Genomic DNA, 14,699 nt, shown 5'->3' on the forward strand with positions numbered 1-14,699 from the left:
ACTGGCAGCTGCCTCCTTAACATTATGCTCTACAGACATGGAGTTCCTTGAAGTGCTGACCGAGGGCCTCGAGCGAGTGTTGTTGGTGCGTGGTGGTGGCCGTGAAGTCATCACCATCTACTCTTGAGCCTAGTGTAGTCTTGTGGCCTAGAGTAGAGGTGTCCAGGGCAACAGCCCCCACCCTACCACATACCTACTTGCCAGTTCTGCTTTGCCCAGCCTTGCCTTGGACCAGCTTTGCTAGTTCTCCCAGGAAACTGAGGCTGGGCCTGGCAGTGGAAATGGATCTGAGGTTCTGTGGACTGTGGGAGGTTTGGGGACTTCCCCCAACCCCAGTAAGCTCGTCCTGGCTGAAAAAAAAAAAAAAGACTAGGGAGGCTGATGTGGGGTTGGAAGGTCCAGCCTAGCCCAGCACTATTTATTATATATTTATTGTTTGGATGTTACCATGAGAGAAGGAGGGGAAGGGCAGCACAGGAGGAAGTTCAGCCTAGCCTGCCAGCAGGAAGACCTGGCTCAGACTACTGTGGGCAGGAACCCCCACTAAGCCTAGGGGAATGGAGCTGTCCGAGCTGAAGCCTGACTATTTTTCAATAAAACATTGTGTACTTCTGGGCCTCCTGCTGCCCAGCTCTGTTTTCCCTGGCGCCAAGGGGAGAGACAGAACTGAACCCAGGCCCAAAGCCGGCTCCCTGAGATTGTGCCCCTTTCCTGGCAGTGGCGATCCTTGGCCACCCCCATTGGCTGTCCTGTCCCTCCCACTGGCTCTGGGGACCTCCCACCCTGATAGCAGATAAGGCCAGCCTGGGACTGCTTCATCTGGCAGTAGGCATTGGGTTGGAATGGGGCTGCCTGGCTCCCTATGGCAGTGGATACTGCTGCTGCTGGGGCTGCTGCTCCCCCCTGCCGCCCCCTTCTGGCTCTTCAATGTGCTCTTCCCCCCGCATACCACGCCCAAGGCCGAACTCAGTAACCACACACCGCCTGTCATTCTCGGTAAGCCCCCGCCAGGTCCCTGATGCACCAGACCACACCTTGGGAGGCCTGACCCCCCAGCCCCTGATAGCAGATGTTGCCCAGGCTCTTCTGCCCTTGCATTAACTCTGATTCCACTTCCATTGGGGGAGGCCAAAGGCTTGTCCTACAGAGAAATCACCCTATCTTTTACCACACTTTTTCTGTGTTTACTACAGGAGGGGAAGGTGGGAAGGATAGGAGCGCCTGAGGTTTTGGTCAGGGCATTCTAGCTGTAGTCAGTTGGAACCACACTGGGCCCTGGAACAAGCCCCTACTACTTCTTGCCCCCCCCCTGCCCCCACCAAGGACATGATGCCCAACCCAAGGCAGGAAAGCAGGAGAGACTCATGAATGCCTGCCCCCTTCTCAGGCCCAGCCCCCAACCCCATACCTGTGTTTTTACCTTGGACTTTGGCGGTAATGGGAAGCCAGGCTGGATGTTTGCTTTGTGGGGGCAGGGGGTCAGTGGCCTTGGCTCCTGTAACTCCCCTGCCTGAAGGGAGCCCTTGCTTTGGGCTGCTGGGGGGCAGGGGTGTGTAGGGTCTGGGATCAGGAGGAAAGAAGTATGGTTAGTACCTGGGAGCTGAAGGTATGGGAGTTGGAGGGGTGGGGTTGGTCTGGGGGTGAGGGGAAGCCGAGGAGTCCAGAATGAGAGCCAGTGCCCACAGTGCCTGGCTGCCTGGGAAATCAGCTAGAAGCGAAGCTGGACAAGCCGGATGTAGTGAACTGGATGTGCTACCGCAAGACGGAGGACTTCTTTACCATCTGGCTGGATCTCAATATGTTTCTGCCCCTTGGGGTGGACTGCTGGATTGATAACACCAGGTATGTGCCTTGTGCTTTGCCCACCTCCCCCTCCCCCCCCTCAGCCCTTGGCTACTGATGGCTGAATGTCGCACTGTCCTCAGGGTTGTATACAATCGCAGTTCTGGACGTGTTTCCAATGCCCCTGGTGTACAGATCCGTGTCCCTGGCTTTGGCAAGACCTACTCGGTTGAGTACTTAGACAAAAACAAGCTAGCAGGTGCGTGAACAGAGAACAGCCGAGGGCTCTGGGCTGAGGTGGGCTAGCAGGGCTGGCCTGTAGATGTCATGACCAGAACCCTCATGCTGCTGGCTTCCTACAGGTTACATGCACACACTGGTGCAGAATCTGGTCAACAATGGGTATGTGCGGGATGAGACAGTGCGGGCTGCCCCTTATGACTGGCGGCTGGAGCCTGGTGAGTGTCTGCTAGTCATGGTTTTGGGGTAGGGCAGGTGGCACTTGACTCCAACTTCTTTGACCTTTGCCCCGCCTGCAGGCCAGCAGGAGGAGTACTACCGGAAGCTGGCGGGGCTAGTGGAGGAGATGCACGCTACCTATGGGAAGCCCGTCTTCCTCATTGGACACAGCCTTGGCTGCCTGCACTTGCTCTATTTCTTGCTGCGTCAGCCTCAGTCCTGGAAGGACCGCTTCATCGATGGTTTCATCTCTCTTGGGGCTCCCTGGGGAGGCTCGATCAAGCCCATGTTGGTCTTGGCCTCAGGTGAGAGGGCCTCTGAGGATTTGTGTCCAATGGGAGGTGGGGGAAGAAGGAAGCTTGATCACAGAGCTGCTATCACTTTAGTTCAGGATGGCATGCAAGGTATTGTCTACCACCCTGGGGCCTACCTGCTATCATTTCCATCCTTGCCTGTCACCCTGGAGGGCTATTAAGATGGTCCCTTTTAGTCTATGTCAATGATGACAAAAGGGAAGTTATACACCCCAGCAATCTGACTCTAACCCAAGTTTGTTCCTTGTTGCCTCAGGTGTTGCCCACCCAGCTTTTAGTTGCTGCTGCCAGGGGTCCCTGTACTCAGGGATCTGCTTTATTGAGGACAGATCAGTGAGTCAGGGCTCCTGCCCTTCCCTAAGGATAGCTCCTGAGTCCCAGCACCAGCACAGCATAATTACATGCCTTGCACAGCCATGCTGCACCTTCTCCCCCCTACAAGTTGTCAATCTCCCTCTCCTGATTAACATTGTACCACTGGCCAGGCACTGGGGGTTCACACCTATACTCCTAACTATTCAGAAGGCTGAGATCTGAGGACTGCAGTTCAAAGCCAGCCTGGGTAAGAAAGAGTCCATGAGACTCTTACCTCCAATTAACAATCAGTAGACTAGAAATGGTGCTATAGTGCAAAGTGGTAGAGTGCTAGCCTTGAGCAAAAAAGCCTTGAGCTCAGAGACAGTGCTTAGGCCCTGAGTTCAAGCCCCACGACGACCACCAACAACAACAAAGTTTCCAGAGATACAGCCTCACTTTATCCTGCCCCAGATTCAACCCTGTAACCTTTATGCAGCATACGGCCCATGCAGGGAGTGAGGGAGAGCAAATAAGCACACAACAAGCACTTTTTTGGATATCAGTCCTGCTCTGGTCTGTGGCTTAGAGTCCAACTCTGTGAGGGAACAAGAATGTGCAGTACTTGAAGTAGAATTCAAGAGTTTTGCACATGCTAGGTAAGCACCTTACCATCAAGCTATACCCTGTCCCTAGGAACAAGCTTGGGCAACCCACTTACACTGGGGCAAATGGTGAGCTGAGCCCGCTCCTTGTCCCACCGTGCTCCCTGTCCATAGGTGACAACCAGGGCATTCCGATCATGTCCAGCATCAAACTGAGAGAGAAGCAGCGAATAACTACGACTTCCCCGTGGATGTTTCCTGCCCACCAGGTGTGGCCTGAGGACCACGTGTTCATTTCCACACCAAGCTTCAACTACACAGGCCATGACTTCCAACGCTTCTTTGCTGATTTGCACTTTGAGGAAGGCTGGTACATGTGGCTTCAGTCACGTGACCTGCTGGCAGGCCTCCCAGCACCTGGTGTGGAAGTTTACTGTCTGTATGGTGTGGGTCTGCCCACACCCCGCACCTACATTTATGATGATGGTTTTCCCTACACGGACCCTGTGGCTATGCTGTATGAGGATGGTGATGACACCGTAGCCACACGCAGCATGGAGCTCTGTGGCTACTGGCAGGGCCGCCAACCACAGCCGGTACACCTGCTGCCCCTGAATGGGACACAGCACCTCAACATGGTCTTCAGCAACAAGACACTAGAGCACATCAATGCCATCCTTCTGGGTGCTTACCGCAGTCACACTCAGGCTCCCTGAATAAACACTTTTAACTGCCATGAGCCCTGTGTGCTGTAGATTAAGAGAGGCACTACTAGGGCCCCTGTGCAAAGATGCATGCATCACCAACCACAAACCAGTGCTCAGTGGGGCCTGTGGCAAGATGGGCCCTCCTAAAGCCTGAAACTGAACTGTATACACTGAGCTGACTTCCCATTTTTCTGGTTGAGCTGTTCAAGGAGCTTGCCCTGTGTCTGGCTCTGTGCTGGGTACTAGGACTAGAGCCAGCTGGACTCAAAGAGCTGAAAGAACAAAAGGATGGGATGATCTGAGCTGCTTTTCCCTGGTCTCAGAAGGGAAGGGGAGATGGCCTGTCTAGTGCTCGGTGGGTAACAGATATAAACGAGTTTAGATTCTGGGAAATGGGGGTGCTATTTGTTGGTAGTGTACAAAGCCCTGGACTCGAACTCTAGTTCTAAAAGAAAAAAATGATTTATTTTGCTGGACGTCTGTGGCTTACACCTGTAATACAAGTTACTCAGGAGGTTGAGATCTAAAGATTAGTTTGAAGCCAGCCCAGGCAGGAAAATCTGAGAGACTTTTCTCTTGGATTAAGCACTAAAAAAACAAAAACAGAAGTGGGGCTGGGAAGGTGGCTCAGTGGTAGAACGTTTGCCTTGCATGCATGATGCCCTGGGTTCAATTCCTCAGCACCACAAAAGCAGGGGGGGAAAAAGCCAGAAGTGGTGCTGTGGCTCAAGTGGTAGAGCACTAGCCTTGAGCTGAAGAGCTGGGGGACAGCACCCACGCCCAGAGTTCGGGCCCATGACAGGACCCCCCCCCCAAAAAAAGTGCAGCTACTGTAGCTCAAGTGGTAGTGCACTAGCCTTGAGTCTAAAAGCTTAGGGACAGTGCTCAGACCCTGCATTCAAGCCCCAGGACCAGCACAGAAAAGGATTTAGAATCTTAGAAGTGATAGCTATTAATCACATCATCTCACTAACACCTTGTTCTTTTTGTGTGCTATGGACTGATCCCAAGTATACTGCACATGCTCGGCAATACTGGCCTATTCTTACAGCCCCTGAGTTAATGAAGCTAAATCCTGTGAAACAAATTTTGGGAAGCAGCAAGATGCCAAGCCTTGGGGTCAGAAAGGCTTCCTAGAAGAGGTGGAACCTACACTGAGGCCAGAGGGCTCAGAAGGGAAACTTGGGTTTGAGCCCAAGAGTTGTGTGCAGATGCTAAGAGATTCCAACTAGGAAAACTGACCAGAATTCCACACTAGGAAGGGATAAGAAACCCAAGCCGCTGCACATGCTAAGCAAGCACAGTGCACTGGACCCACAGTGCCCCTCTTAGGGAGAAGATGAAAGGACTAGCGTCACTGTGGCTGAAGACTGAGCCTTAATAGTTGAGATTTCTGAAAGGAGACAAAGACAACAAGAGCAGAAATAGGAAGAATGTGACAAGAAACAAATCAACTAGGCCAGTAACAATGCAGGCTAGCCATGGGTTTGACAGCTAATTTAGGGTGTTGGCAGATGAGGCAGAGCTTTGATCTATCAGGGTGAAAAGTGGTCAGAATTGAACCACGTCTACATATGGGGAGGTTTGTCCTATCTCAAAAGAGGACCTAGGGAGCGGCATGGAGGGCCTGGCAAGGGACATTGCCCCACTCCAAAGCTATCTAAGGCCAGAGATGAAAGTGAAAGAGGAAACGCAAAGCGGCCATGTTCAGGGTGGAGGCAAAAGTGAAAGCTGGAAACATTAACTAGCCTGGAAGTCCCCAGAAGCCAGGGTTTTCTGCTCCCCTTGGCTCCACTCTTCTGAAGGATCCATAGAACCCGGGTCAAAACCTGCCCTCCTGAGATGCTTAAGCCAGTACTGGCGCCCCACGGGGGCTTCTCCTTCGAGAACTGCCAGAGGTGAGGAGATGTGTTTTAGTCACCAGTTGCTGGTGCTTTGTTCTGGCCTTTTCCTGGGAGGCCGTGGGGGTGTGGAAGGAAGGGGTGAGTTGGGAGACTTGGGTTTCAGGCTCACCCGCGGAGATGAGGGAGGCCTGGAAACGTGGGGGAGATGCAACTGGAGCGGAACTAACTGGACAACCTCCGTTTCCAGAAATGCATCCTTGGAACGCGTCCTCCCGGGGCTCCGAGTGCCGCGTGCACGTAAGACCGGCACCACCATTGCGGGACTCGTGTTCCGAGTAAGGGGAACGGGGCTCCTGGGGAGCTAGCGGGGAAGCTGCGGGGAGAGGCGCGGGGGCTGAGGCAGGGCCCCTCCTCTGTAGGACGGGGTCATCCTGGGCGCGGATACGCGGGCCACTAGCGACTCGGTCGTGGCGGACAAGAGCTGCGAGAAGATCCACTTCATCGCTCCCAAAATCTAGTAAGAACCCAGCTCCCCCTCGCCAGAAAGAACCTCCCGGCCCCCCACGCCAGCCTGCCCGCACACACACACCCTCCCTTCGCCCTCAGCTGCTGTGGGGCTGGAGTAGCTGCGGATGCGGAGATGACCACGCGGATGGCGGCGTCCAACATGGAGCTGCACGCGCTGTCCACTGGCCGAGAGCCGCGGGTGGCCACGGTGACCCGCATGCTACGCCAGACACTTTTCCGGTGCGGGGACGAGAAGCCTCAGAGAGGGGGACGTCCATTGCCGGACGGACAGGCCCCATGGGAGGAGGGACTGGAGAAAGGGCGGGACTTCCATGTTCCTAGAACGGGAAGAGGCGGGGACAAGGGAAGTAGGCTACCGGAAGGGGTGACGTCACTGGGACGGCAAAGCAAGGGGAGGAGCGGGTCTCCGGGGGCGGGACATGGAGGCGGTCCCATCAATCCACCGTCAGGTATCAAGGCCATGTGGGCGCGTCGCTCGTCGTGGGCGGGGTAGACCCGACTGGACCGCAGCTGTACAGTGTGCATCCCCACGGTTCCTACAGCCGTCTGCCCTTCACGGCCCTGGGTGAGCTCCTCCCTTCCCCACCAACTCTGCTTTGCTCATGTTTGTCCCCGAGCTGACCTCTTAGGTCTCTCCCGCCTGCAGGCTCCGGACAAGATGCGGCCCTCGCCGTGCTGGAAGACAGGTTCCAGCCAAACATGACGGTAAACGATCTCTGCGCCCCACTACTTGGTCTCTAAGGGGAAGCGTACCGGGAATCGGGGGGAGTGTAAAGGAACCCTAAGCCATGTGTAGAAGTAGAGGGAGACTTGGAGGTGACCAAGTACAGACTGAGTGATGATAAAGAAGTGGGGACCCCTTAAGTACCAAAGCTTGATGGCTAGGAAAAGCTTAGGGAAGAGGAAAATCCCAGTGGGGTCCTATGAGGTCTGAAGTCTGGACTTTGGAGAAGGGTGGAAGTGGGTGACTTGTTTTAGAGGTGGCTGAGGTCCAGAAACACAGTGAACCAGAGGATTAGAGTCCAAGACCAGATTAGATGGGTGGGCAGACTGCTAGAAGAGGGGCCACAATGTAGGTAACTCAGAAGTTTGCAAAGAGGGACAGTGGATGGAAGGAACCCAAAGCTTTGGAAGAGGGAAGCAGAGACCAAGGTAAGGGAATCTGGAAGGGGAAAGATGAGACTGGGTGTGCATAAAGGGGAAGTAATCTAGGATTTCAGCGTAATTCTCCAGAGGGAAGCCTGAGGTAACACAGAGGGCTCATCAGACCTCACTCACACATTACCACAGATGGAGGCTGCACAGGAACTGCTGGTGGAAGCCATCACTGCAGGGATCCTGGGTGATCTGGGCTCTGGGGGTAGTGTGGATGCATGTGTGATCACCGCAACCCATGCCAAACTGCTGCGAACACTGAGCACACCCACAAAGCCCATGACAAGGTGAGAGCAGAAGGGGAAGCACAAATGATGGAGCAGTAGCACAGGCCACAAACAGGTTAGTTGCAAAAACAAGGCATGCTGAACCTCTCCCTCCTCCCTCCTAGGCATGCCGGATACCACTTTGCTCCTGGAACCACTGCCGTCATGACCCAGGAAGTAAGGCCATTAGACCTAGAGCTCCTGGAGGAAACTGTGCAGGCCATGGACGTGGTATGAGTGGTCTGAAACATAAATCCAAAAACTATAAACTACTAAACAAATGGCTGTGTCATTTTTGGATCGAGCATGGTAGGCAGGAAAGCTCTATAGCTAAGGTATTTCTGTAGGGTCCCTGGCTTCCACACCTCCAGTGTAGACTAAGAAGTGTCCTTTACACTACCTCAGGCATCTAGTCCCTCCAGAACCCCAGTCTTAGCTAGTGTTGCAGGATGGAGGTGGAAAGCTTCACTGTTTTCCCTCCAAACCTTTCTTTTGATCTGACCAAACTGTACACGTTCTCCATACCACTTCACTGCTTTGCTTTTGCCCTCTACTGATGACTACTGTAAAACCCACAAGGCTCCATGGACAAACCCTACCCAGTGACCCAAATAAAGCTCACATCTCACTCAGGTCTGCCTTGGGCCTTAGGAATACAGTGATGACAGAGGGACTGTTTCCTAAACCAATAGCAAATTTTCACTGAGCAACCCTCACGCCTCCAATGCTGTGACCAGACTTACCTGAGTCACTTACATAAAGCTGATCTTCATTGCACATGCTGGTCTGTGAATAGAGAGACTTCAATGTGAGCAGAGAGATCAACATTAAGTTTCCTGGATGATAGAGATCACGGACTCATTGGGCAGAGATAACACATTATCTCTTAGGCTTAGCTGGGTATTCTGGGATGCACATCCTGTCTTCAAGATAGCTGGCTTCTCCCTTATCATATGGTAACACCTACTACAAAATGTATCATGGACCTGGGGTGCTTGCAGAATGAACCATTTACTCACAGTAAATTTACCTCCCTAAGAAAAACAGTTTTAGCCAGATGTGATATCACAGACCTGTAATTCTAGCTCTCAGGAGGTAGAGGCAACACACACACACACACACACACACACAAAATAAAAAGATAGCTGGCTTCAAAACTGTTTTCTCACACACACACACACAACACACACACACACACACACACACACACAAAAGATAGCTGGCTTCGAAACTGTTTTCCCACCTCTAGAGAAGGTCTCCAAGCTGCATATTCTTGGGTCTAATTGAACTTCTGTACTACCTTATTGTGAAAACATCAAACTCTAAAAGTTGAAGAAAGTTCATATTTTCACCAGACTTTTTTTTGGTCAGTCATGGGGCTTGAACTCTGGGCCTGGGTGCTGTCCCTCAGCTCTTCAGCTCAAGGAGAGTGCTCTACCACTTGAGCCACAGCACCAGTTCTGGTTTTCTGGCAGTTAATTGGGGATAAGAGATTCATGGACTTTCCTGCCCAGGCTGGCTTTGAACCGTGATCCTCAGATCTCAACCTCCTGAGTAGCTAGGATTATAGGCCTGAGCCACCAGGCCTGAGCTCAGCTCCATCTAACCACCCATTCATTCATCTAACTTTTTATTTTATTTTTGCCAGTCCTGGGGCTTGAACTCAGGGCCTGGACACTGTCCCTGAGCTTCTTTTGCTCAAAGCTAACACTCTACCACTTGAGCCACAATACCATTTCTGGCTTTTTCTGTATATGTGGTACTGAGGAATCAAATACAGGGCTTCATGCATGCTAGGCAAACACTCTACCACTAAGTCACATCCCCAGCCCTTACCTAATTTTTTTTCGGAGGGGGGGGGGTCTGGTCATGGGGCCTGAACTCTGGGCCTGGGCACTGTCCCTCAGCTCTTCAGCTCAAGGCTAGCGCTCTACCACTTGAGCCACAGCGCCACTTCCAGCTTTTTTCTTTTTTGCTTATGTGGTGCTGAGGAATCAAACCCAGGGCCTCATGCATGCAAGGCAAGCGCTCTACCACTGAGCCACCTTCCCAGCCCCCTCACCTATTTTTTTAGACAGGTGTTTTTCTCATGGCGAAGATATTACTGGGATGTGAACTCAGGGCATCATACTGTTAGGCTGGTGTTCTGTCACTTGATCCATGCCTCTAGCCCTGCTTTTTGCTGGTTTTGGAAATGGAATCTAGCAAACTTCTCTGCCCTTAAACCACAATCCAAATCTCAGCTTCCTGAATCATTAGGATCTACAGGCATGAGCCATTGCACCCAGCTTAGATTCAAGTGTCAAAGCCCTCACATTTCTGGAAAGAAGATAACCAACTCTGTTTCAACTCTACATGGGGCATTTTCTCCACCTAGAGTTCAATAAGAAATGAGGTGCTCTGTGCCCTGGTGGCTCACATTTGTAATCTTAGCTATCAGGATGATGAGATCTGAAGATTATAGTTCAGAGCTACTAGAACAAACAAAACCAAGAGACTCTTATCTCATTTAATTAACCAGCAAAGAGCAGGAGTGGAGGCCTGACAAGTGGTAGAATACCAGCTGTGTGCAAAAAAACGCAAGAGTGAGACACCCTGAGTTCAAGCCCCAGGACTGACACATGCGCATGCATGCGCATGCACGCACGCACGCGCGCGCGCACACACACACAGCTGCAAGTGGTAGAATACCAGCTAATGGGTCAAACTCAAGGCCTCTTGAGTTCAAGGTTCCAATATTCAGTATCTTTTTTTTTTTTTTAAAAAGGGGGGGGCTGGAAAGGTGGCTCAGTGGTAGAGTGCTTGCCTTGCATTCAAGAGGCCCTGGGTTCGATTCCTCAGCACCACATAAGCAAAAAAAAAAAAAAAAAAGCCGGAAGTGGCGCTGTGGCTCAAGTGGTAGAAGGCTAGCCTTGAGCTGAAGAGCTGAGGGACAGTGCCCAGGCCCAGAGTTCAGGCCCCACGACAGGACCCCTCCCCCCCCCCCAAAAAAAAAAAGCCAGGCGTTGGTGGAGCATACCTGTAATCCTAGCTATTCAAGAGGCTGAGATATCAAAGCCAGGGCAGGCAGGAAAGTCCATGAGACTCTTATCTCCAGTAAACCACCAGAAATCCAGAAGTGGTGCTGTGGCTCAACCAGTAGAGTGCTAGTCTTGAGCTGAAGAGCTGAGGGACAGTGCCCAGGCCCAGAGTTCAAGCCCCACAACCGACAAAAAAGCTGTAGACACCAGGGCTCACTCACCTCAACCTTTAGGCCTAAAGACTCATCTTTTTTTTTTTGGGTCCGGTCGTGGGGCCTGAACTCTGGGCCTGGGCGCTGTCCCTCAGCTCTTTTAGCTCAAGGCTAGCGCTCTACCACTTGAGCCACAGCACCACTTCCGGCTTTTTTCTTTTTGCTTATGTGGTGCTGGGGAATCGAACCCAGGGCCTCAAGCATGCAAGGCAAGCACTCTACCACTGAGCCACCTCCCCAGCCCCAAGACTCATATTTTGATGACTGTCACCCTTCTACTTGCAACCTCAACCTAGGGTCTGCCAGACACTGAGGGCTCAGCTCATATTTGAGAATGTGAGGTCTGGAGATAAGACACATGAAGATTTCTGTCCCACCTACCCTCATGCTGATGGAAGAGAAGTCATTTCTGCGAAAACCTCTGACTCCTACTCTTTTTTTGGGGGGGAGGAGGAGGATCCGGTCGTGGGGCCTGAACTCTGGGCCTGGGCGCTGTCCCTCAGCTCTTCAGCTCAAGGCTAACACTCTACCACTTGAGCCACAGCGCCACTTCCAGCTTTTTTTTTTCTGCTTATGTGGTGCTGAGGAATTGAACCCAGGGCCTCATGCATGCAAGGCAAGCGCTCTACCACTGAGCCACCTTCCCAGCCCCCTCTGACTCCTACTCTAATGAGGAATTCCTGAGATGTCTGTTAGGACTTTCAACCTGACAGAACCTCTGTCCCTAGCTTTCTGGAGCAGAGCTGGCCACAGCTGGACTGTCTATCGGAGCACTCTAAATTCTGAGCAACCTTTTCTAAGAACTTAGTGTCCTGTGATGGGAAAGGGGAGAATGAGAGGGAAAGAGGGAACAGCTCACACTAAGCAAAAAGAAAGAAATGTAATCATCACCTGATGTGGAAGAAATAATTTGTATTGTCAAAGCTCATAGAATTCGCAAACTTTATAGACCATGATAATGACAATTTGCCTTGTGAAGGCTAAAATGTGTTTGACTTAACTAAGTATCACTATTCCACAATACTGTGAAATATGTGAAATTTATGTAACCACCTAATCTCAATTAAAAAAAAAAAGATAAGGGATGGGTTAGGAAGGATGGGTGACAAGGTTGTCAGACACCTTGTACTCATATACTGTTTTGTAGAATGGGAACTTCTTGTACAACGACTTAAAGATATAATAATGTAAAAAATATAAAAAGAAATATAAAAAAGAAAAAAAGAAAAAAAAACCTGTGTCCCTTTATATCCCTACAATACTAGTGTAATCCCAGCTACCAGCTTGACACTACAAATCTAATCTGTCCATATGTCCTTGGCACAAGTAGCCAATACTTAGGATATGAGGTAGTTCAGAGAGCCAATCAGAAGTCAGGCTTTAGGAGGAGGAGATGAGAGCCCAACACCTGGACTTTGGGGTAAGTCCAAGCCTGGCCAAGGAAGCTCTGAGAAGACTATTTGAGTGGACTGTAGGAGTGGACTGCGTCTACACAGCTGGCCTGGTCTCAGGTCTATTACGTTAGCCCAAGGACAAAGATACCCATAAATAAGGCCAGGCCCAGATCTCAGTCTCACAACTGCCACAATGCTACTGCTTAGCCTGACCCTTAGCCTGGTCTTCCTCAGCTCTTCCTGGGGTAAGTGAGCTACAGCTGACCAGCCTGGGACAACTCAGCTCCCAGTGCATCCAGGGACACAGAGAAGGAGCCAGCCTGTCTCGAAGGGAAGCAGGAAGACAGCATGGGTAAAGAGATGGAGGAAGAGGTAGACAGGAGCAGGCCTGAAAGGACTCAGGAGACTGAGCCATGTCAGTAGAATGTGTAGTTTAGGAAGAGCCCTCTGGCCGCATGAAAGGTATGAACTGTTCAGGCTTGGAGGAATGGAGGACCAGAGAGACTGTCTGCGAGATCAGGAAGAAGTGGCCTGGTGATGGAGTTGGAGAACAGTAGGGACTAGGTTGGAAATGTGAGAGAATGAACAGGCCTTGGGGGCTGGTTTAAACAGGTAACTAAGCTAGGTGTGGAGGCCCAGAAGGCACTTACAAGGGCTAGTGAAGCCCTTTCAATTTGGATACCTTGGGGTTACATAGCCTGGGGGAGAATTTTGGGGAAAGTGGGGAGAGGAAGGCTGGGTGATAGATCCTCACCAACTCAATGGCCAGGCTGCGGTGTTCCTGCCATCGTACCATCTCTGAACTTCAACCAGAGGATTGTCAATGGGGAGAACGCTGTGCCAGGCTCCTGGCCCTGGCAGGTGTCCCTGCAGGTACACATATTCTTGGATTGGGGCAGAACCCTGGGTACTTTACACTTACATGTAGCCTGAGCCTAGGCCCATCTCTGACTTCTGACTTCAGGAAAGAAATGGCTTCCATTTCTGTGGAGGGTCTCTCATCAACCAATACTGGGTAGTTACTGCTGCCCACTGCAATGTCAGGTGAGTGTTTATACTCCGTCAACCCTGCCAAGGGCAGGGCATTCATCCCACCACTTTGCTCTGCACCCCTGACAGCTGTCCATTCCCATTCTCACTGTAGTCCTGGCCGCCACTTTGTTGTCTTGGGTGAGTATGACAGATCATCCAATGCTGAGCCTATACAGGTGCTGTCCATCTCAAAGGTGAGTGCCTGGCCGCCTGCATGAGAAGGAAGAGTGGACCACAGGTGGGCTGCTTTGGGTACAGCTGCCTCAGCACCAATGCTGGGTCCCTGTGCCTACTCCAGCCCTACATGGCTCTTTCTTGGCCCCACAGGCCATTACACACCCTAACTGGAACCCCACTACTCTGAACAATGACTTGACACTCCTGAAGCTTGCCTCACCAGCCCAATATACAACACGTGTCTCACCCGTCTGCCTTGCAGCCTCAAATGAGGCTCTGCCTGAAGGCCTCACATGTGTCACAACTGGCTGGGGCCGCATCAGCGGCACAGGTAAGAACTTGGGCCAGAGCTGGGGGAGAAGGGGACAAGCATCCTGGGCCAACCTGACTACCCTTTCCTGGCCCGCAGGCAATGTGACACCAGCACGTCTGCAACAGGTGGTTCTGCCCCTGGTCACTGTGAACCGGTGCCGGCAGTATTGGGGCTCAAAAATCACTGATTCTATGATCTGCGCAGGTGCGGCAGGTGCCTCCTCATGCCAGGTGAGTAAGGGAATCCTGTCCTCTGGACTTAACCACAACACACCTTTCCAACTGACTTCTTCCCCTTTTCCCTCTCAGGGTGACTCGGGAGGCCCTCTTGTCTGCCAGAAGGGGAACAAGTGGGTGCTGATTGGTGTTGTCTCCTGGGGCACTGAAAACTGCAATGTCCAAGCACCTGCCATGTACACTCGGGTTAGCAAGTTCAACACCTGGATCAACCAGGTCATAGCCTACAACTGAGGCCCTTCCCCATCTCAACCAAATAAAGATCCCAAGCGCGATCTACTTGTGTATTTTTGTCTGCCATTCTGGTTCAAAGGAAAAAAGGACACTCTGCAGGGTTCTATCTCTAAGTTAGACTCTCCAC

General features: G+C 51.8%; 4 protein-coding genes across 5 annotated transcripts in view; all 4 read left to right on the forward strand.

Annotated features, from left to right (window-relative positions):
- Positions 1–617, forward strand: part of LOC138815388 (solute carrier family 12 member 4) — a 29,307-nt gene extending 28,690 nt beyond the window's left edge. For both annotated transcript variants that reach the window (XM_070004750.1, XM_070004751.1), the window contains one exon: positions 36–617. In XM_070004750.1, coding sequence (XP_069860851.1) covers positions 36–127 — 92 coding nt within the window. In that variant the 3' untranslated portion in view covers positions 128–617. The remainder of the gene's footprint in view (positions 1–35) is intronic.
- A 102-nt stretch (positions 618–719) lies between these two features.
- On the forward strand, positions 720–4,554 carry LOC138815389 (phosphatidylcholine-sterol acyltransferase). The gene is made up of 6 exons (XM_070004752.1): positions 720–996; positions 1,686–1,842; positions 1,926–2,041; positions 2,145–2,240; positions 2,322–2,546; positions 3,629–4,554. The coding sequence occupies exons 1-6, from the start codon at positions 843–845 to the stop codon at positions 4,168–4,170; spliced, it is 1,290 nt and encodes a 429-aa protein (XP_069860853.1). The 5' UTR covers positions 720–842; the 3' UTR covers positions 4,171–4,554.
- Positions 4,555–5,815: 1,261 nt separating this feature from the next.
- Positions 5,816–8,593, forward strand: LOC138815390 (proteasome subunit beta type-10). The gene is made up of 8 exons (XM_070004753.1): positions 5,816–6,059; positions 6,253–6,340; positions 6,425–6,522; positions 6,612–6,752; positions 6,983–7,098; positions 7,180–7,238; positions 7,824–7,975; positions 8,080–8,593. The coding sequence occupies exons 1-8, from the start codon at positions 6,004–6,006 to the stop codon at positions 8,189–8,191; spliced, it is 822 nt and encodes a 273-aa protein (XP_069860854.1). The 5' UTR covers positions 5,816–6,003; the 3' UTR covers positions 8,192–8,593.
- Positions 8,594–11,644: 3,051 nt separating this feature from the next.
- LOC138815391 (chymotrypsin-like protease CTRL-1) lies at positions 11,645–14,613 on the forward strand. Its single transcript, XM_070004754.1, has 7 exons — positions 11,645–12,825; positions 13,350–13,453; positions 13,545–13,624; positions 13,725–13,806; positions 13,940–14,120; positions 14,199–14,332; positions 14,411–14,613. Exons 1-7 carry the CDS (start codon positions 12,774–12,776, stop codon positions 14,570–14,572), a joined length of 795 nt encoding a protein of 264 aa, XP_069860855.1. The 5' UTR covers positions 11,645–12,773; the 3' UTR covers positions 14,573–14,613.
- Positions 14,614–14,699: the final 86 nt, after the last annotated feature.

Source organism: Dipodomys merriami, unplaced genomic scaffold, assembly GCF_024711535.1.
Source record: "Dipodomys merriami isolate MVZ:Mamm:240054 unplaced genomic scaffold, mDipMer1.0.p SCAF_64, whole genome shotgun sequence".
NCBI lineage: Eukaryota > Metazoa > Chordata > Mammalia > Rodentia > Heteromyidae > Dipodomys > Dipodomys merriami.